This window comes from Gigantopelta aegis, chromosome 4, assembly GCF_016097555.1.
Source record: "Gigantopelta aegis isolate Gae_Host chromosome 4, Gae_host_genome, whole genome shotgun sequence".
Classification (NCBI taxonomy): Eukaryota; Metazoa; Mollusca; class Gastropoda; order Neomphalida; family Peltospiridae; genus Gigantopelta; species Gigantopelta aegis.
This window is the reverse complement of record NC_054702.1, coordinates 12,272,139-12,294,294: the sequence shown is the minus strand read 5'-3', so window position 1 is coordinate 12,294,294 and position 22,156 is coordinate 12,272,139. Positions and strand designations below refer to the sequence as shown.

At 34.8% G+C, this 22,156-nt stretch overlaps 1 protein-coding gene across 1 annotated transcript in view; it reads right to left on the bottom strand.

Annotated features, from left to right (window-relative positions):
* The window catches only part of LOC121369682 (E3 ubiquitin-protein ligase rnf213-alpha-like), a 70,752-nt gene that overhangs the window by 34,885 nt on the left and 13,711 nt on the right, over positions 1–22,156 (bottom strand). The window contains exons 4-12 of the mRNA XM_041494733.1: positions 21,651–21,801; positions 11,062–11,382; positions 7,917–8,497; positions 7,284–7,437; positions 4,948–5,168; positions 3,497–3,649; positions 2,024–2,194; positions 700–1,309; positions 41–215 (exon numbers count right to left, since the gene is read on the bottom strand). Of these exons, the coding sequence (XP_041350667.1) occupies positions 41–215; positions 700–1,309; positions 2,024–2,194; positions 3,497–3,649; positions 4,948–5,168; positions 7,284–7,437; positions 7,917–8,497; positions 11,062–11,382; positions 21,651–21,801 (2,537 nt within the window). The remainder of the gene's footprint in view (positions 1–40; positions 216–699; positions 1,310–2,023; positions 2,195–3,496; positions 3,650–4,947; positions 5,169–7,283; positions 7,438–7,916; positions 8,498–11,061; positions 11,383–21,650; positions 21,802–22,156) is intronic.

The window sequence follows — 22,156 nt, the reverse complement described above, 5'->3', positions numbered from 1 at the left end:
AGATTGTGATTCACTTGTAAAACAGAAATGCCCTACATACTTTAATTGTTCTGGAAGATTCCGCACTAATGAAGCAGCTCTTGATGCAAATGAAATTTCTTCCGAGTTCCACCCGGAAAACTGCTCTTCAGAAGGCTCTGAGGTCAACTCAACTGGGTCAACTGCTGAAGACTGGAATTCTACATCTTCCTCATGCTCCAAACACCAAACAATTGCTGTAGACAAAATACTAATCCTGATTGTGTTGACCATTTAAGGGTGTTTGTTTTTACAAAATTATTCATACAGATTCTACTATATAAAAATTAGCAGAGTAAATCTATGTCCAAGAATATATCAAGAGCATCTACAAAAACAAGCTTTAGTCAGCAGAACATGTACTGCATTTTTTGTCTTCGATAATTATACATGTATTACAAACGGAACACAAATGCTTTAATAACAGTTCTATACTTTAACGGACCGTACTATATAAAAACAGATCATGACATGGAGGGCACAATATTTTAAAATCTTAGGTAATCCAAAGTTGGTTCAGATGATTTGTACTCAGGTTACAACCGACTTAACCTAATCAGTTAGCTAACATCTTTGATATTTGAAGAATGTATACCAAATTGACAGTTTGTGTCAATTTAAATTTGCATAATCAACACACGAACAGGGAAGTTCACATGAAATTTTGTGACATGAACCAACCTGCATCTATATCAGCATCTGCAACATGTTTAAAAGCAGCTTGTGCTAATGTTTCAGTGTATCCAGCTTTCATCACTTCCTGTATAAAGTACTGCTCTGTATCTTGTCTTTCCATTGGTGTATCTTCCCTTTCATCACAGGCCAACTCTTCTGTCTGCTCAATCTGGAATATTTCATCTTTAGCGCTTTGCATGGCCTGCTGTATGTCCGACATGGAACATTCTGGCTTGATCAGTGACAGCAGTGGAAATACCAAGTCCGATGTCTTCACATCAGTTCCAATCTTGATCAGCTCTTTCTGTAGAAATACCAGTTGGCTAATTGTGAAGAAATTCAGCTCTAAATACTGGTCACGTTTGTTACTTAAATACTTCAACCACTCCATGTGGCAATCCTCAAAAACATTTGCCAAAGCATTTATGAACTCTTCAAGTCGATGGTTCAGTCGGTGTCCTTTCAGTGATTCAGAGGTTTCCCCAAAATCTAAAATGATACATGCATCACGAGAAACATCACAAAGGAAATTTGCCTTCCAGCAGTTGAAGAGTACACATCCATCCGAGATGAGTTTGATGTAGGTCCTGGAAAGTCGCACTATGCCATCTAAAATCTGAAATAGAAAAAAACTCATTACTAATGTTTATCAAGAAAAAAACAGTTAAGCTGCCAGATGAAGCCAAATTTAGAGTTGGTCAGAACCAGTGTCAAAGGCACATGATTTCTTGTGGCCTTGGAGAAGAAAAACTGGCAAATAAAATATAACACAAGCAAAATCCATGTTAAAAAGAAAAACTTAATCATAATTTTCCTATTAGTCTTGCCTGTGTTTGTTGTTTCACAAAGAATAAGCAAATCTGAATGACAAAACCGTAATACGCGATCAAGGCTATATCTCCATACAGTACAGTCGAATGGGCATTTGGCAAAATAGTGGTCTATTGCATGAATCTCTATCTAGTGCCTCGTCTATAGGACAGTCGCTCAAAAGATCCTTTACTGGAGATTCCATCTTTCTTGCTCTGCCACAAAGAGGACTGCCATTCCCAGACTAGTTTACGAAATCAAAACTAGCACAGAACAGCTAGGAATATGTACAGCTATGATGACATGCTCTCATGAATCACTGTTAAAAACAGTGATGATTTAAGGTGTTGTAAAAAATAAGCATATCTTTGCCCCACTGGTGGTACCTGTCATTAGTACTGCCACAACAACTGTCAAATTCATCACTAAAACGATGTAAAACTAAATATGCAAGAGTTTATTAAAGTTATGAAAAAGCTTGTTTTAAATACTCCAACACAAACTATATTTTCTTCCTTACCATCATAAACAGGTCAACATTTTCCTTCCCCTTTTCAGCTCTTCCTGCCACCAACATGAGACGACTCTGAAGATCCACCAACTGATTATAGGAGTATTTCCTGACAACATCTTTGACATCACTTTCAGCACAATCTGGCATCACATGTAGACTGATGACATTGTTCAAATCCTGAAAATAGAACATTTTTAACTCAGCTTTATTTTATACACCTTAATTTGAAAGGAATGTTTATTTAATGATACTGCAACACAGTTTTATTAACAGCTATTCAAAGAGTTTCAAAATATATATTTGCTGTTCTGAGAGAAAATAAACAAAAGGCAAGTTTGCTTAGCATCACATCAGCACATTTTAATTTAATATTTGCCCAATGTCACGTCCTGGAACAAAGTTTGAGGTGGTTATTTTAATCATTTAATACAAGCAGTCATCATTGTACCTTTTATTTATACTTGGAACATTGAGAAGAAGGAGAATTAAAAAGGATTTTTATTTCAAAGAAATAGTTTTTAAATAAAACTAACTTTTATATGTCAAATCAGCCAGGACATGACATTATATATTTTGAAAAATAATTTAATATACTAATTATGATATGAAAGAAAGGAAAGTAGTATTTTTATATGCAGTATATTTTAGATATGATGTCCTGATACCTAATTTTTAAATTCGACATAATAGTAATGAAATATCACCGAAAAACAAATGTCACGTCCTGGCTTACAAAAATAATTTTTTCAAATAAAACTGTTATTAAAATCCATAAAATATTAGTAAATTGGCTATAAAAGTATATTTGTATGTACTTAAGGGTGTTAACTTTAAGCTATAATAAAAACTTGGTTTAACAGATCATTTTGAAATTTCCACACCCATGGACCAAATACCATGGAATGGCCCTTTATATCATTTTAGCTGAAGGTCTTACAGAAAATATTTTGATACTTGAATAAATGTGAGTGGGGAAGTAGGGGATTTTTAATATGAACTTTTCACAAACAGGAAAGTCTTTGATATATGTAACATCAGGGAACTGGTAGAGATAGGAAAACTTGATTTGAAAAACTAGCAAGGGATCAAATAGTATGACTCATTAAACCTCAGAGTTCAATCTATCACTTGGCAACATTCCACCCATCTCAAAGAATGAGAAAAACCTTACAGCAAGTATTTAGGCTAATGTTTTTAATTATAATCAAAGACGTTCCTTCATAAGACAGCACATACCACAAGCAGTATTTGACATACAAATCTGGGAGCACTGATTTATTCAAAATGAATCAATGATAAATTCTAGGTTTCATACCTTTAGACATATGTTCTATCACTGAGCAAAACCATGCTCGGACGACATCTGTTTAAGAGAAAGTTGTGTTTAATGGATATAATGTTATAACAGTGTACATACTAAACATATGAAACCTGGTCCTCACAAGAAACAGAAATATGTCTGATGCTGTATGTACATACCAAGTGGGGAGGTGCTGGTTCTCTGGTTAAGTTTCCAATGCGATATAGACCCTTGGAGTTGATCATTCCAGCCTGAGACAATGATGTCACCTCCACAGAACCATGGGACTGGCTCACTTCCTTCAACCATTGCAAAAATCGACATGTGTCCCGCTAAAAAACAACAAATTAGAAGATTGCCAGTAAAATAATATTCCAATTTGTATTATCAGTTACACCTGCCCAGATGGACAATATACAAATTTAAAAAAACTGGGTAGTTGTTTCAATTATATTAGGCCAGTGTGTGATAAATGCTGAAAATGTATGAATGTCTATCAGAATTGTTACAACATGTAAACAACATTCTTTATTTTGATTAAATCAATAATATCACATGACTTGTAGTATAATTATAAACTTGCATAATTAATGTTACACAAACCTTCTTTAATAAGCAGCATTCCATATATACAATACAAAAAACTGTTTCACAGCTTAGCAACATAGTGAAAATTAAGTGTATTTAAAGAAATTTGATAAAAAGAAACAATGACAAAAGTAGGCAGCTGTAAACAGATCAAATTGTCAAGAAATTAAGAGTATTATGTCACATTTTTACACATTTCATATGCCATAACACATCCACGAAACTCGCACAATTCAGCACTATAAACTATTTCCATTTTGGCAGTACACGTGAGCAGATAGCGCTCACTGTCCATCAATGATATTGACCTCATCCCAAAATCCCACTGGCTGAATAAAAAGGTATGCTGCTGTTTACAGCGCCCTGAATGCCATTTTTGTATTCGAGACATTTTATGCCACAATGGCACAGCACAAATTTTAATGCCACACTGTAGTGGAAAGCAGCCACACAAGGAAGTAGAAAAAATGACCACTTACGACAGGTGGCCAATGATTACAGGTTGCCAAATATACAATCTTTATGCAGTATATTGTTGTTTTTACTCTTTTTTAACCATCTTTTTTACTATTTTATGCAGTATATTAATTGTCATAGTAAGTAAATCTACAAATGTCAAGCTTAGCCTACCCAGATGCAATTAGATGCATTTCCGAGTCATACTTTCTTAACTGGTACACGGTAGAGATGAAGAGATGGAATGGGTACTAGTATTCCTGAAGATGATCGCTTGTTTGATGCACCTTATTTTTTGCTGTTAAAAATATCCCTTTTATATAATAGTACACATTTACTGTGGCCACCTAATACAGGTATTTTAGTGATTTAGGATGCGATTTAGGTGGCCGCTAGCCACGTTAGACAGGTGACCGCTTATTACGAGTGCATTTACATTAAAAATTACTTACCTGCAGGTGGCCGCTAGGACAGGTCTGATTGTAATTTTAACTTGATTATTGTAAACAAAGCATTTTGTCAATATGCTGGATGAAACACTCAAGTGGAAATACCATAAGCATAATTAGTTGTTACAAGAACTTACCAACATTTCTGGTAGATTTGGGTTGCTCTTCAGTTCTCTCCATACTGATTGACAACTTTGTAAAAACATGTTGTAATCACACTGCTGGTCGCAGTCAAACACTAGTGGAGCATATCCCGTGGTGGCAGCATGTAGACAGTTCACCTTTTGGATCTCATGGTCTCCTTCCCCGGCAGAAATGTAAGCCAGATCCACAAACACCTTCAACTCTTTCAATCCAGCTTTTATTCAAGCAAAAAGAACCAAACTAGTTACAATGGCAAAGCACAATAATACACCTGCAGCATTTCTTTCATTTCAATCATTTTTATTAAAACTTTGTGGAAAACTGCATAGAGGTGGCATACTCATGGATGACAATGTTTATTTCGGCAGCAAATGAAAGCGTCTTCAAGATGCTTCTCTACCATCTTTATCCTTCTGACCATGCACTTTCAGGTTTTTATTAATTGAAAACATATTTTATTGCATACACACACACACACACACACACACAAAAGGGTTAGCCAACTTATGAGGCCCTCTCCTAATTACAAACATTAAATTGTGCAATAATGGTGACTGCAGTTTTCAATAAATAAATAAATAAATAAATATATAAATTAATTAATAAATTAAAGTAAACATTTGTGAAAAACGATTGAATAAACTGAAAGGACAGAAAATGAAAAGAAAAGAAATAGAAGTAATAGATGGTATTCATTATTAACATTTTATCTTCTCAGACAGCCTAACTGGTAAGTAATAATAGTAAAAAGTAACAACAAATAAGTAACTAAACAAGACTTTTATCTGTTTATTACGGTAAACATAAAGAATCATTTATGGGGAAGAAAATTTGGTTTCAATCACATTATTGCTGCTTCTGAAAAGGTTTTGGATCCTTAAAAATACACAAATTCTATAAAGACCAGATAATAACATTAAAGCAGTTTGTATGTAATTTTAAATAGAGGAATAGAAATATTAGCAGTGTAATAATAAGAGTTGTAATTTAAAAAAGAAATAAAAAAACTTGTACCGTATTTTCCCCATATATTATGCGCACTTTTTTTCCAAAAAATACAGGTTAAAAATGGGGGTACATAGCAATAGAAAAAATATCTTTTAAAAATGTCCAGCGATCACCCATGAAAAATCGCCGATCGGTAGTTTACGGTACTTTACAGGTTATTGACAGTGTTCATTACAACGAAATGCCAAAACCCTCTTAAAAATCGCTTTTCACTTGTGATGGTTGTAATAAATGCAAAATAAATCTACAAAAGTATCCATACCTCGCCAAAAAGTGCACAAAAATGACAAAACTGGATCGTAATTTTTTTTAATTTCCATGAGATTTAATTCGGCCATTTCCGCAAACCGGAAATATACCACACTATTATAAATTTAGAAATCTCGCGCATTCACGTTAGTCACGAGAACGAAATGTAATATGCTATATTTTTGTTTTCATATATTTATTAGTCATTTACAGTGTATGGGGTATATAACTTTGTTTTGATTTATGCACGTGTGAGTCTGTGACATGTAAGTACGTAAGTACTAGCCTTTGTTTAATGTGACATGTAGGTCTATGTACTCAAATACCTAACTTAAGTTTTGTTTCTTGGTTTCTTGAATATACCGCTTCTTTCGCTTTTTGTTAATTTTGGTGACAGGAGAAAGCGGTACATCTTGCATTCACTATCGATTTTGTGGTTTAAAAAAACGGTGCGCATTATATTGTGGTTCATGTTTTTTTTCTTGGAATAAACATTCAAAGTGGGGGGTGCGCATTATACACCGGTGCGCATAATACATGGGAAAATACGGTAAATGCTTTTTTTTATATTTGATCGAACCATTTTGAATACTTAAAGCAACAAACTAGTATATTTACAACTGTCTATTAAAAATTAAGATGTTAGTGAAATTTGCCAATTGATATTGTATTTTTAAATATTACATTTACTGGGTCGACGTTTCTGCTGGTGGACTATTATTCCCCAAGTGCATCATTAGCCTTGTCCCAATTTAAAAATGGTTGTATATTAATACAAACTGTTACTTTAGTTTCAAACTGAGTGTCTGTTAGCACGCGTTCTTAAGTACAATTAATTGGTCTTCCATTTTTGGGGAAGACCTGGTTGGCCAAGTGCTTACGGTCACGGTTTGTCAACTGCAGTGCAAATAGGTGCAGTAGGTTCCCTGCCAATGACACTTTGCATTTTTAAATATTTCGTATATGAGATTTTTAGCAAATTTATCTAGAAGTATAGAAATTTACCAAATTCAACTTTAATTTATCTAGCATTTGGTGAAAATGAGAAAAGTTAAAAATAGAAGCTACAAACCTTTCATGGATTGTCTTAACCAGTCAACAAGCAGCTTGCTTTGTCTGAATGCCACCAAGCTTTCAATCTGTTTGTCAGAAACATTTTCCAACAACTTGCAGGTTTCAAGAACAGACTGGTCCATTTCTTTCATGGCCACATTTGCACTTTTTGTCTGGAAAAACAACAGTTAATAGAGAAACAACTGAACTTGAATATTCATAAATATTAAAATTGTTAAAAAAGAAAGTTAAAACAATGAATAGCATTTGTCATGTTATGATATTTTAATATATGCAGGAATACCATATTTGTCACATATTTAAAACATTATAATATTTTTTATTTTTTTTTTAAACTCACAGAGATCATTAGTATATATTTGCACATGGTTGTATTTTTAGAAGTATTTTAGCAAAGAGGCTCTAGAAACAAAATCTGAGTTGACATTTTAGACAAGCTATAATTAACTTATAGAGAAAATACATTTTAGACAAGCTATAATTAACTTATAGAGAAAATAAAATAAGCACACATATATTAGTGATATTCTTTTGTCTAGTTAGTTTACATAGAATTTTTTTTAACCTAACACTAACGGTTTGTGAAAAATAAACATTAAGCATAGATTGTACCAAAATTATAGATGCATACCAGATTCAGTATTTCCTCAATTGGTTTAAAGTCTCCACTGAAACCGAACTGCTTCTGGATCTGCATAATTTCAATGGCAGCCTTCTGACACTTATCAACTAAGGAGAAGGTTTTCAGTTGCTGTATTCGTTCATCCACCCACTCACTGGATTTCTCATCATTCATCAAAGTAAACTCATGTTTGATTCGATCATAATTCAAAGAGAACATGTAAAGATGCTTCTGAATATTACTAAATGAGATTGTGCCTTTTATAATGTCCATACTCAGATTATCCCACTTTTGTTTAGCACGTGTCCAAGCAATAAGAACTGAATTTAAACCATCATCGAGTACATCACTATTTCCTTCACGCTCCCATATTGCTAGGAATAATCCACTTTGCATCAGCTTTTTAAGCTGAGGAATGATGATCAGAAGTTCATCAGGAATATCAAATATGTTCACTGAAGGCTGATAGCTGGCAAACTCAAATATATCTTGACTTTGAAAGTCTATGGGGAAACAAACATTTTGTAGTAACTGTTGGTCCAAAGTACTTCCAATGTCACTCACACGTCTTGATATATGTGTAGTGTCCACTATAAAAGAACATAATGTAATGTCAGAAATTACAAACATACCTTTATGCATATATTTATATTACAATGTTTTCTTCTAGTTAACATTATAAAAACTTCTATCAACAAATATTATATAACAGTTTCAAACAGTTAAGCAAACAGAATAGTCCTGTAGTAAGCTAATAAATATAGGGAAAGTGGCAATGTCTATGTAATAAATGCATATATACTTTGGGATTACAATCCAATACTCTATTTTCCATCTTCATAATACTCTTTTCAATAATATGAAACAATACAAGAATAAACAATGTTATGATATATATTTTATAATATGTTGTATTCATATACTTATTATATTTAGGCTATAATTAAATCATTTGGAAAACCATAAAAAGCAAATTCATATGGATGTTCCAAAAAGTTTGTATTTTCTCATTTCAGTAAAAATAAAATTAGCAATACATGTGACATCATCAATACCCCACAGTGTATAATACTGTAAAAAAAAAGGTGTAAAAAGAAAGGAATAAAAAATGTAAACTCTAACATAATAAAGGGTGATATCTGTCAAATACAGTGTACATGTATCATGGGAGTAGTGTTTGCACATTTTTATCTTGAAGTTTGAACACAGAACGGTAAACATAATAAACATTAAAAAGAAAAAATGTTTATCAGATTGTTGAAAAAACTAAATGGTGTATGTCATTTAACAGAAAAAATATGACATGAAGTCTAAATATTACAGTATTGGTCCAGAGAGCATCCTATTTATTTTTCAATTTTGTCAGTTGTAGATGATAATTAATTTGTAAAGACTGCCTTAGAACATCCCTGTGTCATTGCTAAACATTATCCTATTAAAATGGTATGAGATATATTTTGAGATTGAACAAACAGAATGTTTGAACCCCATATATTTAGGCTTCTGTAGTGGAACTCTATTTGGCAGCTGTTCAGTGTTTACATACTGATTTATATCATTTGGGAACAGAGTTGTCTGAATGTCTTTATACATCTGATCAGCTTGAAGTAATACAAAATCTTAATGACCCAGAGATAAACATAAACAATTTGTGTAATTTACACAAGGCCAACATTTGTACCACTATTAATGGTATATCATAGCACTAAATTAAGTTTCAGAACTACCTGATCAAAAGTCTGTGAGAAGAGAGACTTCCACATTTTTAATGATAAATATTCATTAAATAATAAATCTCTAGAAGAAGATAGATTTTGAAAATATTTAATGTTCAGTTTTTATTTAAATTTTAAAATTTAAGAAAAATTTAAAGTTTTAAATTTCCTAAATATTTCTCCATTAGTTTGTATCAGGGGTGGGAAAAAGCCCTTTTCTCCTGGTCTGGGACCGATTCTCGATCTCTGAGACCGAAATTATTTTTTAAAAATGTGTGTTTGCCGGTCCAACTTTTGTCATTCTTGTCGATCCGAAGCAAATGTCCATTTCTATTATTGGAACAAATTCTTATCCGTCAAGTGGACCGGCCTGCCCAGACATCAGTATCTCATGCATGATTTAAAATAATAAATAAATAGTGGTCAATATGGCTAGTGGCAAGACGTCTGTGATTTTGAAGTCTGCCTAAGTATATATCGTCAGTCACTGAAGTCGGACCTACAGTAGTGTCAATCCACAGCCACTAGTCTAGACATTAATTTTGTCATAGTTGCTAAGCCGGTCAAGAGATTAAACAGACGTTAACAATATCGGTGAGAGAGCCATCAAGGTATTACACTCCAATTAAAACAAAGGACCCAGAGTTTGCAACTGGTTACAATCGACACCTGTCAACACCTATGTACGGAGCTTTGTCGGGTCGAGTGTCCCAGTCCGAAGCAAGAGACTTTTGTGCAATACAAACTGCTTGAAATAGCATAAAATATACTGAAATAATCTATAAATGTATTTATTGTTGACTGTTCAATGTAGTCTATCCAATAATTATAAAGGATTTTAAAATTAGCAAAAGGTTTCCACTTTTTTGTTAACAAGTGGGAGTAAGCAGAACAGCTACATGTACTGGTTATCTCAAGAGCCAGTAGAGGTCAAATTTCGTCCAATCAGTGATGACGTTATTAATCTCTTTGTCTAAACATGTGCTAGCTCAGGCTGTCAAACGCTTCAACGGTGTGATCTTTTATTAATTTTCAGGATACAGTACTGAATACTCGTACTTTTTATACATATATGGGATTTAAATTCATAACTTTTATTCCTTTTTTATATTATTTATTCCATTATGTAAAATATATACAATTTGTTGGGTTTGTTTTTTTCCACTGATGTGATAAAAAAAAAAGGTTTTTTTATTCTTTCTTTTTTTCCCCCTCTCCCCCCCCCCCTCCGTTAATGATGACATCAAGCGGGACCGATTGACAATTTTATTTTTCACCACCCCTGGTTTGTATAGACTCCTTGAAAATCATTATACTGAGTTCAGAACTATCCAATCAAAAGTCTAGAAGAGGATTTTTTTGGACATTGGCTAAACAACAGCATTATTAGACGTATACCAATTCTAATTATAAAAAGGTTTTTAAATATTAAATTATACCATTATTCAAATGTGCACAAAAAGACATTAGACAGTCTGTTTGGTGCAGATACTCTTCACAAGCATCCAGTTCTTTCGTTCTAGCTTCAAGAACATTCCTTAAATGATTCACATCTGTTTTTTTAGCTGAGGCATCAGTGTAGTTGGCTTCAGATGCTATCACAAGCCTCAAGATATTTTCCTTCTGCAACAAGACTTTCTTGAGGTTTCCAACAGCAATGGTTCCAACTAGCACACTGTGCACAGTCAAAGTGAGAAAAGAGCTGGCTTCACAGAGGATGTCAACACATGTTTCAGACAGCAACTGACATTTGTCTCCATCTATAACAGAATCAGGATATAAAAATGTGAAAGATAAGAAATCTTTATTGCTCTCATTAAAAAGTATAGTCCAATATGTCTCAATTATAACAATTTATTACATGACATTCATCAATAGCATATTGCCTTGAGTGTATGTGTATGTGAAACCTAAGAATTGAAGCGGATTATTTCTACCTAGGACCAATGGCATTTTCGTAATGCTTAATATAACAATGAACACATTCTTTATGCCTTTTGATGTCTGGTCTCCTTTATTGGAGAACTGTAAATAAAATGTGTTGAGTGAGTCGTTAAATAAAACATTTCCTTCCTTCCTTTAAAGTTACAGTCTCTGGTTATCATATTATAACATGTACAAATATGAAATACAAGGTCAAACGCCCTTTTAAAAAACTTGTGTGTTCGCTATGAATGGAGATCGTCAAAAGTATACGCTCGATTCGTCACCTGTGCCGCCATTGTTCGGCAAAGCACAAACTACAGCCTGTTATCAGTTTCAGTCAACACGTGCATTTGTGGATTTGAAATTATAGGGTTCGTCTCAAAAAATGAAATGAGAAATCTTGCGCTGTATGTACAACGTTCAGCTGAGGATATAGTACTAGAGTCTTTCGTTAAAACTGGTTTGATCTTGACAATGTATTATCAAATTAATATTTTATACAGTGTTAGTAGAACTTTCAAAATTAAGTTTGTATAACACATTAATTATGTATATATTTTTAAATAAAATATACCAAAGTAGACAATGAACATTTTCACTTCTTATTTTTACGTGTGTTAAAATCAACAAATTCAAATAAATATTCTTTCATTTGAAAAGGGTAAAGTTACTTTAATTTGTTTAACGGCATCAATGTTAGATCATATTGATTTAATAATCATCTGCTATTGGATGTCAAACATTTGGTAATTTTGACATATAATCTTAGAGAGGAAACGGGTGCATGGAAGGGTATTGGGGGTTGAAACCCTTACCTGCCCAAGCTAAAAAAAATTGAAATATATTTTCTGGGGGAGCATGACCCCATATAAACTTCACTCAACAAAGTCTATAACCCCCAACCCCACTGAAATCCTTGCACACACGCCTTGAAAACCCGCTACATTTTTTATAGCAAGGGATTGTTTATATGTACCATCCCAGACAGGATATCATATGCCATGGCCTCTTATATACTAGTCATGGCGCACTGGCTGGAACAAGCCTGCCGATGGGGATCGATCCATATAGTCTTGCTAAATGTTACGTAAATTAAAGACAACACCCTCTTCCTCTACCCCTAGAGCATTATGTAATTATTAACACCCCCTTACATGTAACGCATACATGCCAACCGCTGGCCACTGTCAAAATGTCAAGGCAAATTCCCCACTGACCCCTGGAAAGGTGTTGTACCATAACTCTATGGACATAAATATGTTTTGGAGATATGAGACATTAACCCCTCAATCAAGACAGTTAAATTTGTTCAAAATCACATGAGAAGCTCAGCGCCTGCACAAATCACGTAAAGTCCCAGTTTTACTGGCATCCCGCTAAATGAAGAAAAAGAAAGCTGGCCATTGTGTTTGTAGTTGACCTAGATAATATTGATAAGCATGCATTGCGAAACTATAGCGATGTGGTGGACCTTTTATGTACCAATAGACTGGGAGCCAAGTGAGATTTAACTGTTGCGAGAGTTCCAAAAGGTTTGAGGTGGTTGTGGTGTAGAGGGACCCCAACTGACTACAGAAACCCAATTCTTAAAATATAGTGCGGAAGTAAATAGGGGGCGCTACTGAAATTACCCCCAAAATGGGATTTAATTGTTGTGAAATTTAAGTTCCATCCAAAATTCCTTTGCTACTTATTAGAGGACATCTCACTGAGCCCAAATCCACAACTTAAGAAAAAATATTTTGCGGGAAAGGCTACTTAAGAAAGACTCTAATTAGTGCTAATTAGGGATTTAATTGTTGTGAAAGTTCCATCCTTGGAACCAAATGTGAAATGTAGAATATTCTCACCCAATTCAGAATTACCAATTTAAGAAAAAAAATAATGCGGGAAAGTGCACTTAAGAAGAGGTCAGATGCTAATTAGTGCTAATTATGGATTTAATTGTTGTGAAAGTTCCATTCGAAATTCCTTTGCTATTTGTTAGAGGACATCTCACTGAGCCCAAATCCACTACTTAAGAAAAAATATTTAGTGGGAAATGCTACTTAAGAAAGAGTCTAATTAGTGCTAATTAGGGATTTAATGGTTGTGAAAATTCCATCCTTGGAACCAAATGTGAAATGTAGAATATGCTCACCCAATTCAGAATTACCAATTTAAGAAAAATATATTGCGGGAAAGACAAGATAACGACTTATAGCATCAATGTGAAAGGTTTTTTTTTCTTCTTTAGAACATGGACATGTAGTATTTCAATGGATAGCTTTTGGTGAGTATTGTACATATAAGTCAATATTATGTATGAATATGGTATACAGAGTCATAAAACATGTTAACAGCCATTTTTAATTAAATATAGTTTTAAAAAGTATCTATTTTTCCTTCTAAAAACCTATGTGGATTTAGTTTATGTTACCCGGTATACAATTTATATATGCCTAAATTATCTCTATTTCTTAGGTAAATTAAGAGAATATACGACATTTTGTATTATAGTGAGCATACTATATATTACCTGCCCTTAAAATTTTAATATTATGTGTGCATTTCAACTAAATGGTTTCACTCAATATTAACATCATTATCCAATTCATCATCATCAAGAACAAACGTGTGTCTTTGATGATAGAAACATGCCATTTTGCATTTTAGGACATATCTTAGGAAATATTTTTGAAATAGCAACATTGGAGATTTATTCGGTGATTGTTGTGGCAGCCATTTTAAAAGTGGTAATTTTGGCTGCTATGGAAGCCAGTGTAGGTGTCAGAATTAAACATACGAGTATTTATTGCTATATACACACTTAATAACACAGATTTACATATATAAGTCCGTTACACATTTTGTAGTTTACTGCTTAATGACAATTTCATGTTGTTTTTTCTTTAAATAGCTAACATAGTTTATACTAGACTAGTATTTCAAGGGAAGCATCAGAACATGGACATGTAGTATATCACTATATATATATCACTCAGTATATTCTGTAAGAAACAAATATGTTCCAACACATTGTAACTTCGGAAAACCTCAGGCTCGTAAACAAAATCTTTCTGCGAAACATAGTGTAGCGAAATGTGACAAGTTGTTCTGATTGTAACTAAATAGAAAGTAAAGACAGACATGACCGAGGTGTTCCGACTGAACCTACGAATACATTTACATGGCTGAGGTTTTCTGAATGCATAATCAAAACCGGCCGAGGCATTCTGAATGGTTTTAGACTGTTTGATAGACTGGGGAAGTGGTTGCTATTATGTCCTATATGGGTTTGGTTGCGCAAATACTAATAGGAAACCAGTTGAAAACAATAAATTAAAAATAACTTTCCGATCTCTTACAAACATTAGTTATTTGCATTTTTTTACATAATATAATATGCATAAATTTTCGGCCGCCAGGAGGGCAACATATGATAAAGTTATTTTGACTTGCAGTAGGTGATCGGGCGACAGTAAAGTGGCCACCCTGGGAGCATATGGTCATTGTTAAATTTGAGCCTTTGTCTTTTGTAAAATGTATTATAATGCTTGGGGGTTTTTAGGGATTCATTCTTTTAGCCCTTTCCAAATGGGATTACGTTTACTACAATAAAAAATTAATTAATTAATGTTGATATTTCAAGTTTACAGAGAAAACAAAGTAGTGACTCAATATACCCTATATATGTGCATAATATTATATTGAAACCATATCAATTGTGCACTATCTATGCAGCGAAACGGCATTACATTTATCTAGTCTTGTTAATGACAATTTTAACTAATTTTTCTCTTTTTGTTGTTTTTCAGAAATTTTGATCCAAGCAAGATATAATAAATATGCATTAAATTTATTATTATCAACTAAATTAGGTTATTTATGTATATCAGTCTCCAGCTAGGCCTGAATATTTATTTTTGGAGGTTTTGGTGGTGCCTGTCAAAATGACCTATGTCAACCAATCTGAGCCTGTCACCAAATGTTGGAATAATGTTCCTATTGTCCTTTATTAATCATGTACTGTTACATATACCCTTATAACTACTTTATATTATGCAGTGACACCCATCTAAACAGTACATCCAATGAGCCCAATGTAAAAAGTCTGATTTCGATTGGAATGAGGTAAAAATAAGTATTTGGATGGGGTGGTGGTGTTTGCATTTTGTTCACAATGAAACAAGTTGATATTTTGTCGGACTTTCTGACATGCTATAATTTCATTTGGAAATGAAACTTTGATAATGATCGTTCCATGAAGCCAAAATGAAAAGCCCAACCAGAGGGGGCTATAGGTTTCATCTCTGTCTGTCTATCGGTCTGTGCCACATAAAGTTGGCTTTTATGACAATTTACTCATTTTTTCACAGAGTTATGACCATTAATTTAGGAGATATGAAAATTTGTTGGACCTAGTAGTCGACATAAATTGCTTTACTAGTACTCTCAGAATGCTTGTTTATTTTGATATCATCATTATACCAAACAAATTGAGATTGTATTTCATTATCATTAATGAGTTTGTTCTTACATGGTTTGAGGTATGCACACCAAGCTAATAAAGTATCATTTTAAATTAGAATATATACATAGCTTTTTTATCCATAATAAAATGTTTGACACTGCAGGGCGACCAACCTAATGGAAATATTTTTCCGGAATTTTCTGGTATTTTCATTTTTAAGCGCGCGAACGCCCCTTTCAAAACAATAGTTTAAAGCATGTAAAAACGCCATTTTCAAAAATATAAACAATAATTTAATCAGCACCATATTTGACATATTTAAAAAATAACAACAACCAAAGAGATACATAACAATAAAAAAAAATGTATTATTTATTGGAATGTTATGTATTCAATAATAAAAGTATGACACAATCCACATAAGTGGTAGAATTTTTCTACTTCCTTTTTAAGCATAGCCCTACTTTATGGCTAGTCTAGTTTACAAAACATGATAAATATATTCATCAGTGTAAATAAAGTGAGTATACCTAGTACAGCAATTAACAGCATTATCACACACACACACACACACACACACACACAGACCAAACATCAAAAATCATCACCACAAAAAAACAACCCTAAAAGCCCCTCTTTATTAGCAAATAGTGTAGTACAATTTCAATCCCACCTACAGATTAGTAATACAGTCACCAGTGACAAACTTGGGACCAATGTTATTTTTATGTAGGTACATTGCCACATTTGCACTATTTCATCAGTGGGGTCGAACTAATTTGTGGTTAATTGAATCGGGGATGAAACGTCTGGTACCCACATTAAGATGGCTATCATTCAGCATTACGCTTACTTTACTATTAAAGTATCACGTTTCGCGGAAAAATGTAAATTTTGTATAGTTTAACTTACTTGAATAAAACAAGATCGGTAGGTATATTAATTAATTAATATTAATGTCATGAATGTGTCACAGATTACAGGTAGACAAATAGTATTTAGTGAAATGTTGCACGTGAAAGCATACGAAAAGTAGAGAATTGTGGATCCGCTTCTTTTGTTTTCGTACGATCGCAAGTGTTCTGTTTTATGTTCAGGTTTTTACACACCGTGGCGATTTTATAAGCATCGCCATAGAACCTATACTCTTCAAAAAAAGAAACGCAAAAGGGTACAAATGGGTTATAACCCAAACACATTCCCACGGTTACATTCGATAAAACGCAGCTACTGTACAATAAAGTTCCAAAATGTGAATATTCGCAAAAACGCAGCCACGTGCAAACCATGTCACCACTGCACGTGCGTTGTCTGCACGTACAACATGAACACTGACAGTATAAAAGTGCAGGGTGTTCGCTTGCCTGGCCTCTGTATCTGGCCGACAGTTGACAATCCAGGACATGCCACGTCTCAGTGAACCGCAGAGAAACAATGCCATCGGCCGACTAGACGCAGGCGAATCCAGAACGGCCGTTGCCAGGGCATTCCATGTGTCCCCAAGCACCATCTCCAGACTGTGGGACCGTTACCAGCAACATGGATCAACACGTGACCTCCCTAGATCCGGTCGACCACGGGTCACTACCCCCGGGCAGAACCGCTACATCCGGGTACGCCACCTTCGGGAACGATTGACTACTGCCACCTCCACAGCCGCAGCAATACCAGGTTTGCACAGGATATCCGACCAGACCGTACGGAACCGCCTACGTGAGGTAGGAATTCGTGCCAGACGTCCAGTTCGAGGTGTCATCTTAACACCACAACACCGTCGACTCCGACTGCAGTGGTGCCAGATTCATCGACAATGGCCTCAACTGCGATGGAGACAGGTGTGGTTCAGTGACGAGTCCCGATTTCTGCTCCGACGTCATGATGGAAGATGTCGCGTGTATAGGCGTCGTGGTGAACGTTATGCGGCAAACTGCGTGCAGGAAGTGGACAGATTCGGCGGGGGTAGTGTCATGGTGTGGGCAGCCATCTCACACACTGGTAGAACTGACCTGGTCCACGTGCAGGGCAACCTGAATGCACAGGGCTACATTGACCAGATCCTCCGGCCACACATCGTTCCAGTTATGGCCAACACCAACGCAGTGTTCCAACATGACAACGCCAGGCCTCACACAGCACGTCTCACAACGGCTTTCCTACAGAACAACAACATTAATGTCCTTCCTTGGCCATCGACATCACCGGATTTGAACCCAATTGAGCATCTATGGGACGAGTTGGACCGACGCCTCCGACAGCGACAACCACAGCCCCAGACCCTGCCCGAGCTGGCAGCAGCCTTGCAGGCCGAGTGGGCCACCATCCCCCGGGATGTCATCCGTACTCTGGTTGCTTCAATGGGCAGGCGGTGCCAGGCAGTTTCGTCAACACACGCGGAGGCCACACCCGGTATTGACTCCAGATGACCTTGACCTTGGTGGTGTGTCCTATCACTTACTCACAATGGACTAGAGTGAATTGTGAACAATCCTGCAACATTTGGTAATTATCGGACTCACCATTCAATAATTAAATCAATTCTCCAAATGTTACGACAATGTGGTTTTGCGTTTCTTCTTTTGAAGAGTATATGTCTGTCCCGTAGTAATTACTATATGATATTTGAAATATCTTTAAAATGAATACATAAACTACATAACAAGTAAGACAAATTTCATACATGGCTTCAGTTTACTCGATTGTCAAAAACATTTTCATTGGTCGGCTGTTAACAAATACAGCCAATAGACAAACGCCTTAGTAATAGCACGAAACAGTCGATAATACCAAGTTCAGGTTGCAATGGAAAATGCAGAATGATAAACTCTGTTTAATAAACTCGGGATTTAAAAATATAGAAAATTTGAAACGTATTCAGAAATGGTTGCTTCCAAAAAAAATATAATGATAGCGAATTTGGAAAAAATTCCGGATATTTGGCATTAATTCTGGAATTCCGGATATGGGTTAAAAATTCCGGATTTTCCGGAAAATTCCGGAAAGTTGGTCGCCCTGACACTGGGAACTTTAATGTTAGCACAGTTTAACTCTATAGACAGTCAGCTGCCAATAGACCCTGATCCCCCCTGGGGGGGGGGGGGGGGGAGAAATTTGTCACTATGTGGGTCTGAAAGCTTGTTCAATTTTACACAGATTTTCAGGTGTTTGCTCTCTGGCAATGGGTTATATCAGAAGTTACAGGCTGTAATGTAGCCTACCCCTCGGGAAGCAAGTGACTTAAAGCACTGTGATACTTAATAGTCTGGCAGACTATGGCAGAACCTGGAAAGTTTGTATTTAGGTGGGGGGTTTTAATTGCCTTGCGTAGGAACATCTTGGACGCCATCTTGAATTTTGTAATGCTCTCATTCACCTCGCCATTTCGAAAATGACTGCTTGGTATAGAAAACTTATTTATTATTAAAAAAAATACCAAATCAGACCAGTTTGGCTAAAAATTTTGTGTTATTTAATATTAATTAATCATACCCCCTAACTCAAAATATACAGCTCAAAGAAGGAAACATGGCTTTTATTTTAACCCCTTGTTGCCAAAATAATCCGTTTACAGAAGGCAAACACATGCATTTTATCATTCTATGTCATGGGCTTTCTAAACAAAATGGTCACAAATCCCCAGGGGGGAGGGGGGGGGGGGGGAGAGGAGGATTACTTCCCTCACAGCTGACGGCCTATTATCTGGTTTTCCTTTCCACATAACCTTAAAACGTTTCCTGCATTAAATTAATGGATGGCTTCAGAATGGTCAAAAATAAATGAATCAGTTTTGCAGTAAATAAAGATTTTTTTCCCAGTGGTGTTAAGTACTGTATTTTCCGGTCACAAACTTAATTACAGTTAATTATTGTTTGTATTTAATAATAATAAGGAGATCCATCCTCCCTGAAATTCAAACAATAAATAATTGATGATTGTGTGGCTTTCGGTTTCATTTCACCTAATGGGTAAGTTTCGTAAACAAACACACCATTGACAAACCCTGCTATTTTTATGAAAATATGAACAAGAACTTGGTAATGCATTGTTTGTAATCTTGCATTAACTGCAAAGAAAACAAAAAATACATGATAATAATTCCATTTTTTAATTACTGTTTTGTAATAGGCATCTTGATTGGTTAATTTGCTACCACGTGATCTCAAAACCAACGTTCATTCTTCCATGAACGTGAAAACTGAACTTTTTTAGTAAACAAGAGAATCCCCAAGGATTCCATCGTTTCTATTTTTATCCCAATTTCATCTGCACTGAGAGTGACAGTGACAATTTAGGCTTTAAACGACTCCCGTTTTGAACTGAGACACATAATGTATATGACAGGCCACAAAAAGGAAGCTTCTATTACAAGTTATAGCAGAGAATGCTCAACAAATCAAAAGAGAGATATGAGCGCAGCTCTGTCACATTTGACAAAAACACCAAATCGACAACTTACAGGCATGAAAACACATACTCCTTCATGCACAATTAAGCAACCTGTCCTTTCCGAGAATAATATCACACAATCACAAAGTTCCTCTGAAATCCATACACACACAGTAACACTGAAACCACTTTATCCCTTTCAAGTCAATGTTCACATTCACGTTTTTTTTACTAATTAAACTTCAATTAAAATTTATAAAACCTAAATCATTATAATGAATCGGAGCTTTGACGGAAAATAACGAATGTAACTTTCTAAGGGAATTTCCTTATTTGTGTATAGATACAGTTGTAAATCATTGTGGAATAGAGTTTGATTGGGTTATTTAATATAGTTTTGTATAATGGCAATATTAATGCATTTGGAATTATAAGAACTGAATGTTATATTTTTGACGTTCATGTGATGATAAACACCAAAACCGTTTTACATACTTATGTATGAACGGCTTCACACTACGCCATTCATACAGTGTGTAAAACGGTTTTGGTGTTTATCATCGCATGAACGTAAAAAATATAACGTTCAATTCTTAAATATTTTAAATGGCCATATACTTGTAATTGTGTCACGTGACATTATTTAGGCTGCCACTGGCTTTTTATCTGCAGTACCGAACATGCAAGTGGGGTGTGTTTACTACAAATTATAACAACATTACTGTGTATAATATGAGGCAAGTTACTTCATTTTAAAACATCAGACAAACTCATCTGATGCACTACTAACAATAAATGTTACAGAAATCAAACTAAAAAACTTCGTGGTCGAGTCTATTTTTGACACCGTAAGTATAACAATACACAAGTCTTGTATTGTTTCTAGCCTGACTAGACTATTAATGAAGAGCCATTCCATCATAATACTTCAGTCCCAGTCATTTATGCTATATTATTTTTATGAGAATTGCCCAAATGTCTCCTTCGTTTTTGTCTGAAATGCAAGGATTTTCTCCAGCATAGTTGACCCCATGCCTCATGTGTCTATGTCAATATGTATAGCTGATGTATACCATTAAATCCACTGAACCAAGGTTCAAACAAATTAATTTTGAGCTACTATAAACATTAAAATGACCTAAACATGTTGGATTTGAAAAATGTATAATTTAAGCAAGGTACTGGTAACAATGCTGTGTTAGATGAACCTATTTTACACTGCCTATAATAACTAGGGTCAGAGACATTTTCAAACATTATACTTACAAAAACGTTCAAAATACTGCACTAGTGGCTTGAAAGTACTAACAAACTTCAATTTATCGTCATCATTCCCATTGTGTGGCCACTGATTTTCTAACATCTGTGACATCATTTTCCCAAACGGTTTTGTCAATGGTACATTACTGGATTGTGTCTGAAAAAAAACACAAAAAAAAAACATGTCTTCAGGGTCAATATACCTTAATGATGCACAATTAACAAGAAATAAGATTACAGAAAAGTGATGCCTAGCATTTAAAAATTTACATACATTTTTGAGAACAAATGTGGCTTATATATATATGAATATATTTGTTTAATACATGCAAGTAAAAATATTAGTAAATGAAAGGGAAGACAAGAATGTTTGTTTTTTATTTTACTTTGTGCTTGTGTCTTTTTAATGGTAAAAAGGGTGGAATGTAGTCCAGTGGTAAAGCACTCGCTTGATGCACAGTCAGTTTGGGATCGATCCCGTTGGTGGACCCATTGGGCTGTTTCTCATTCCA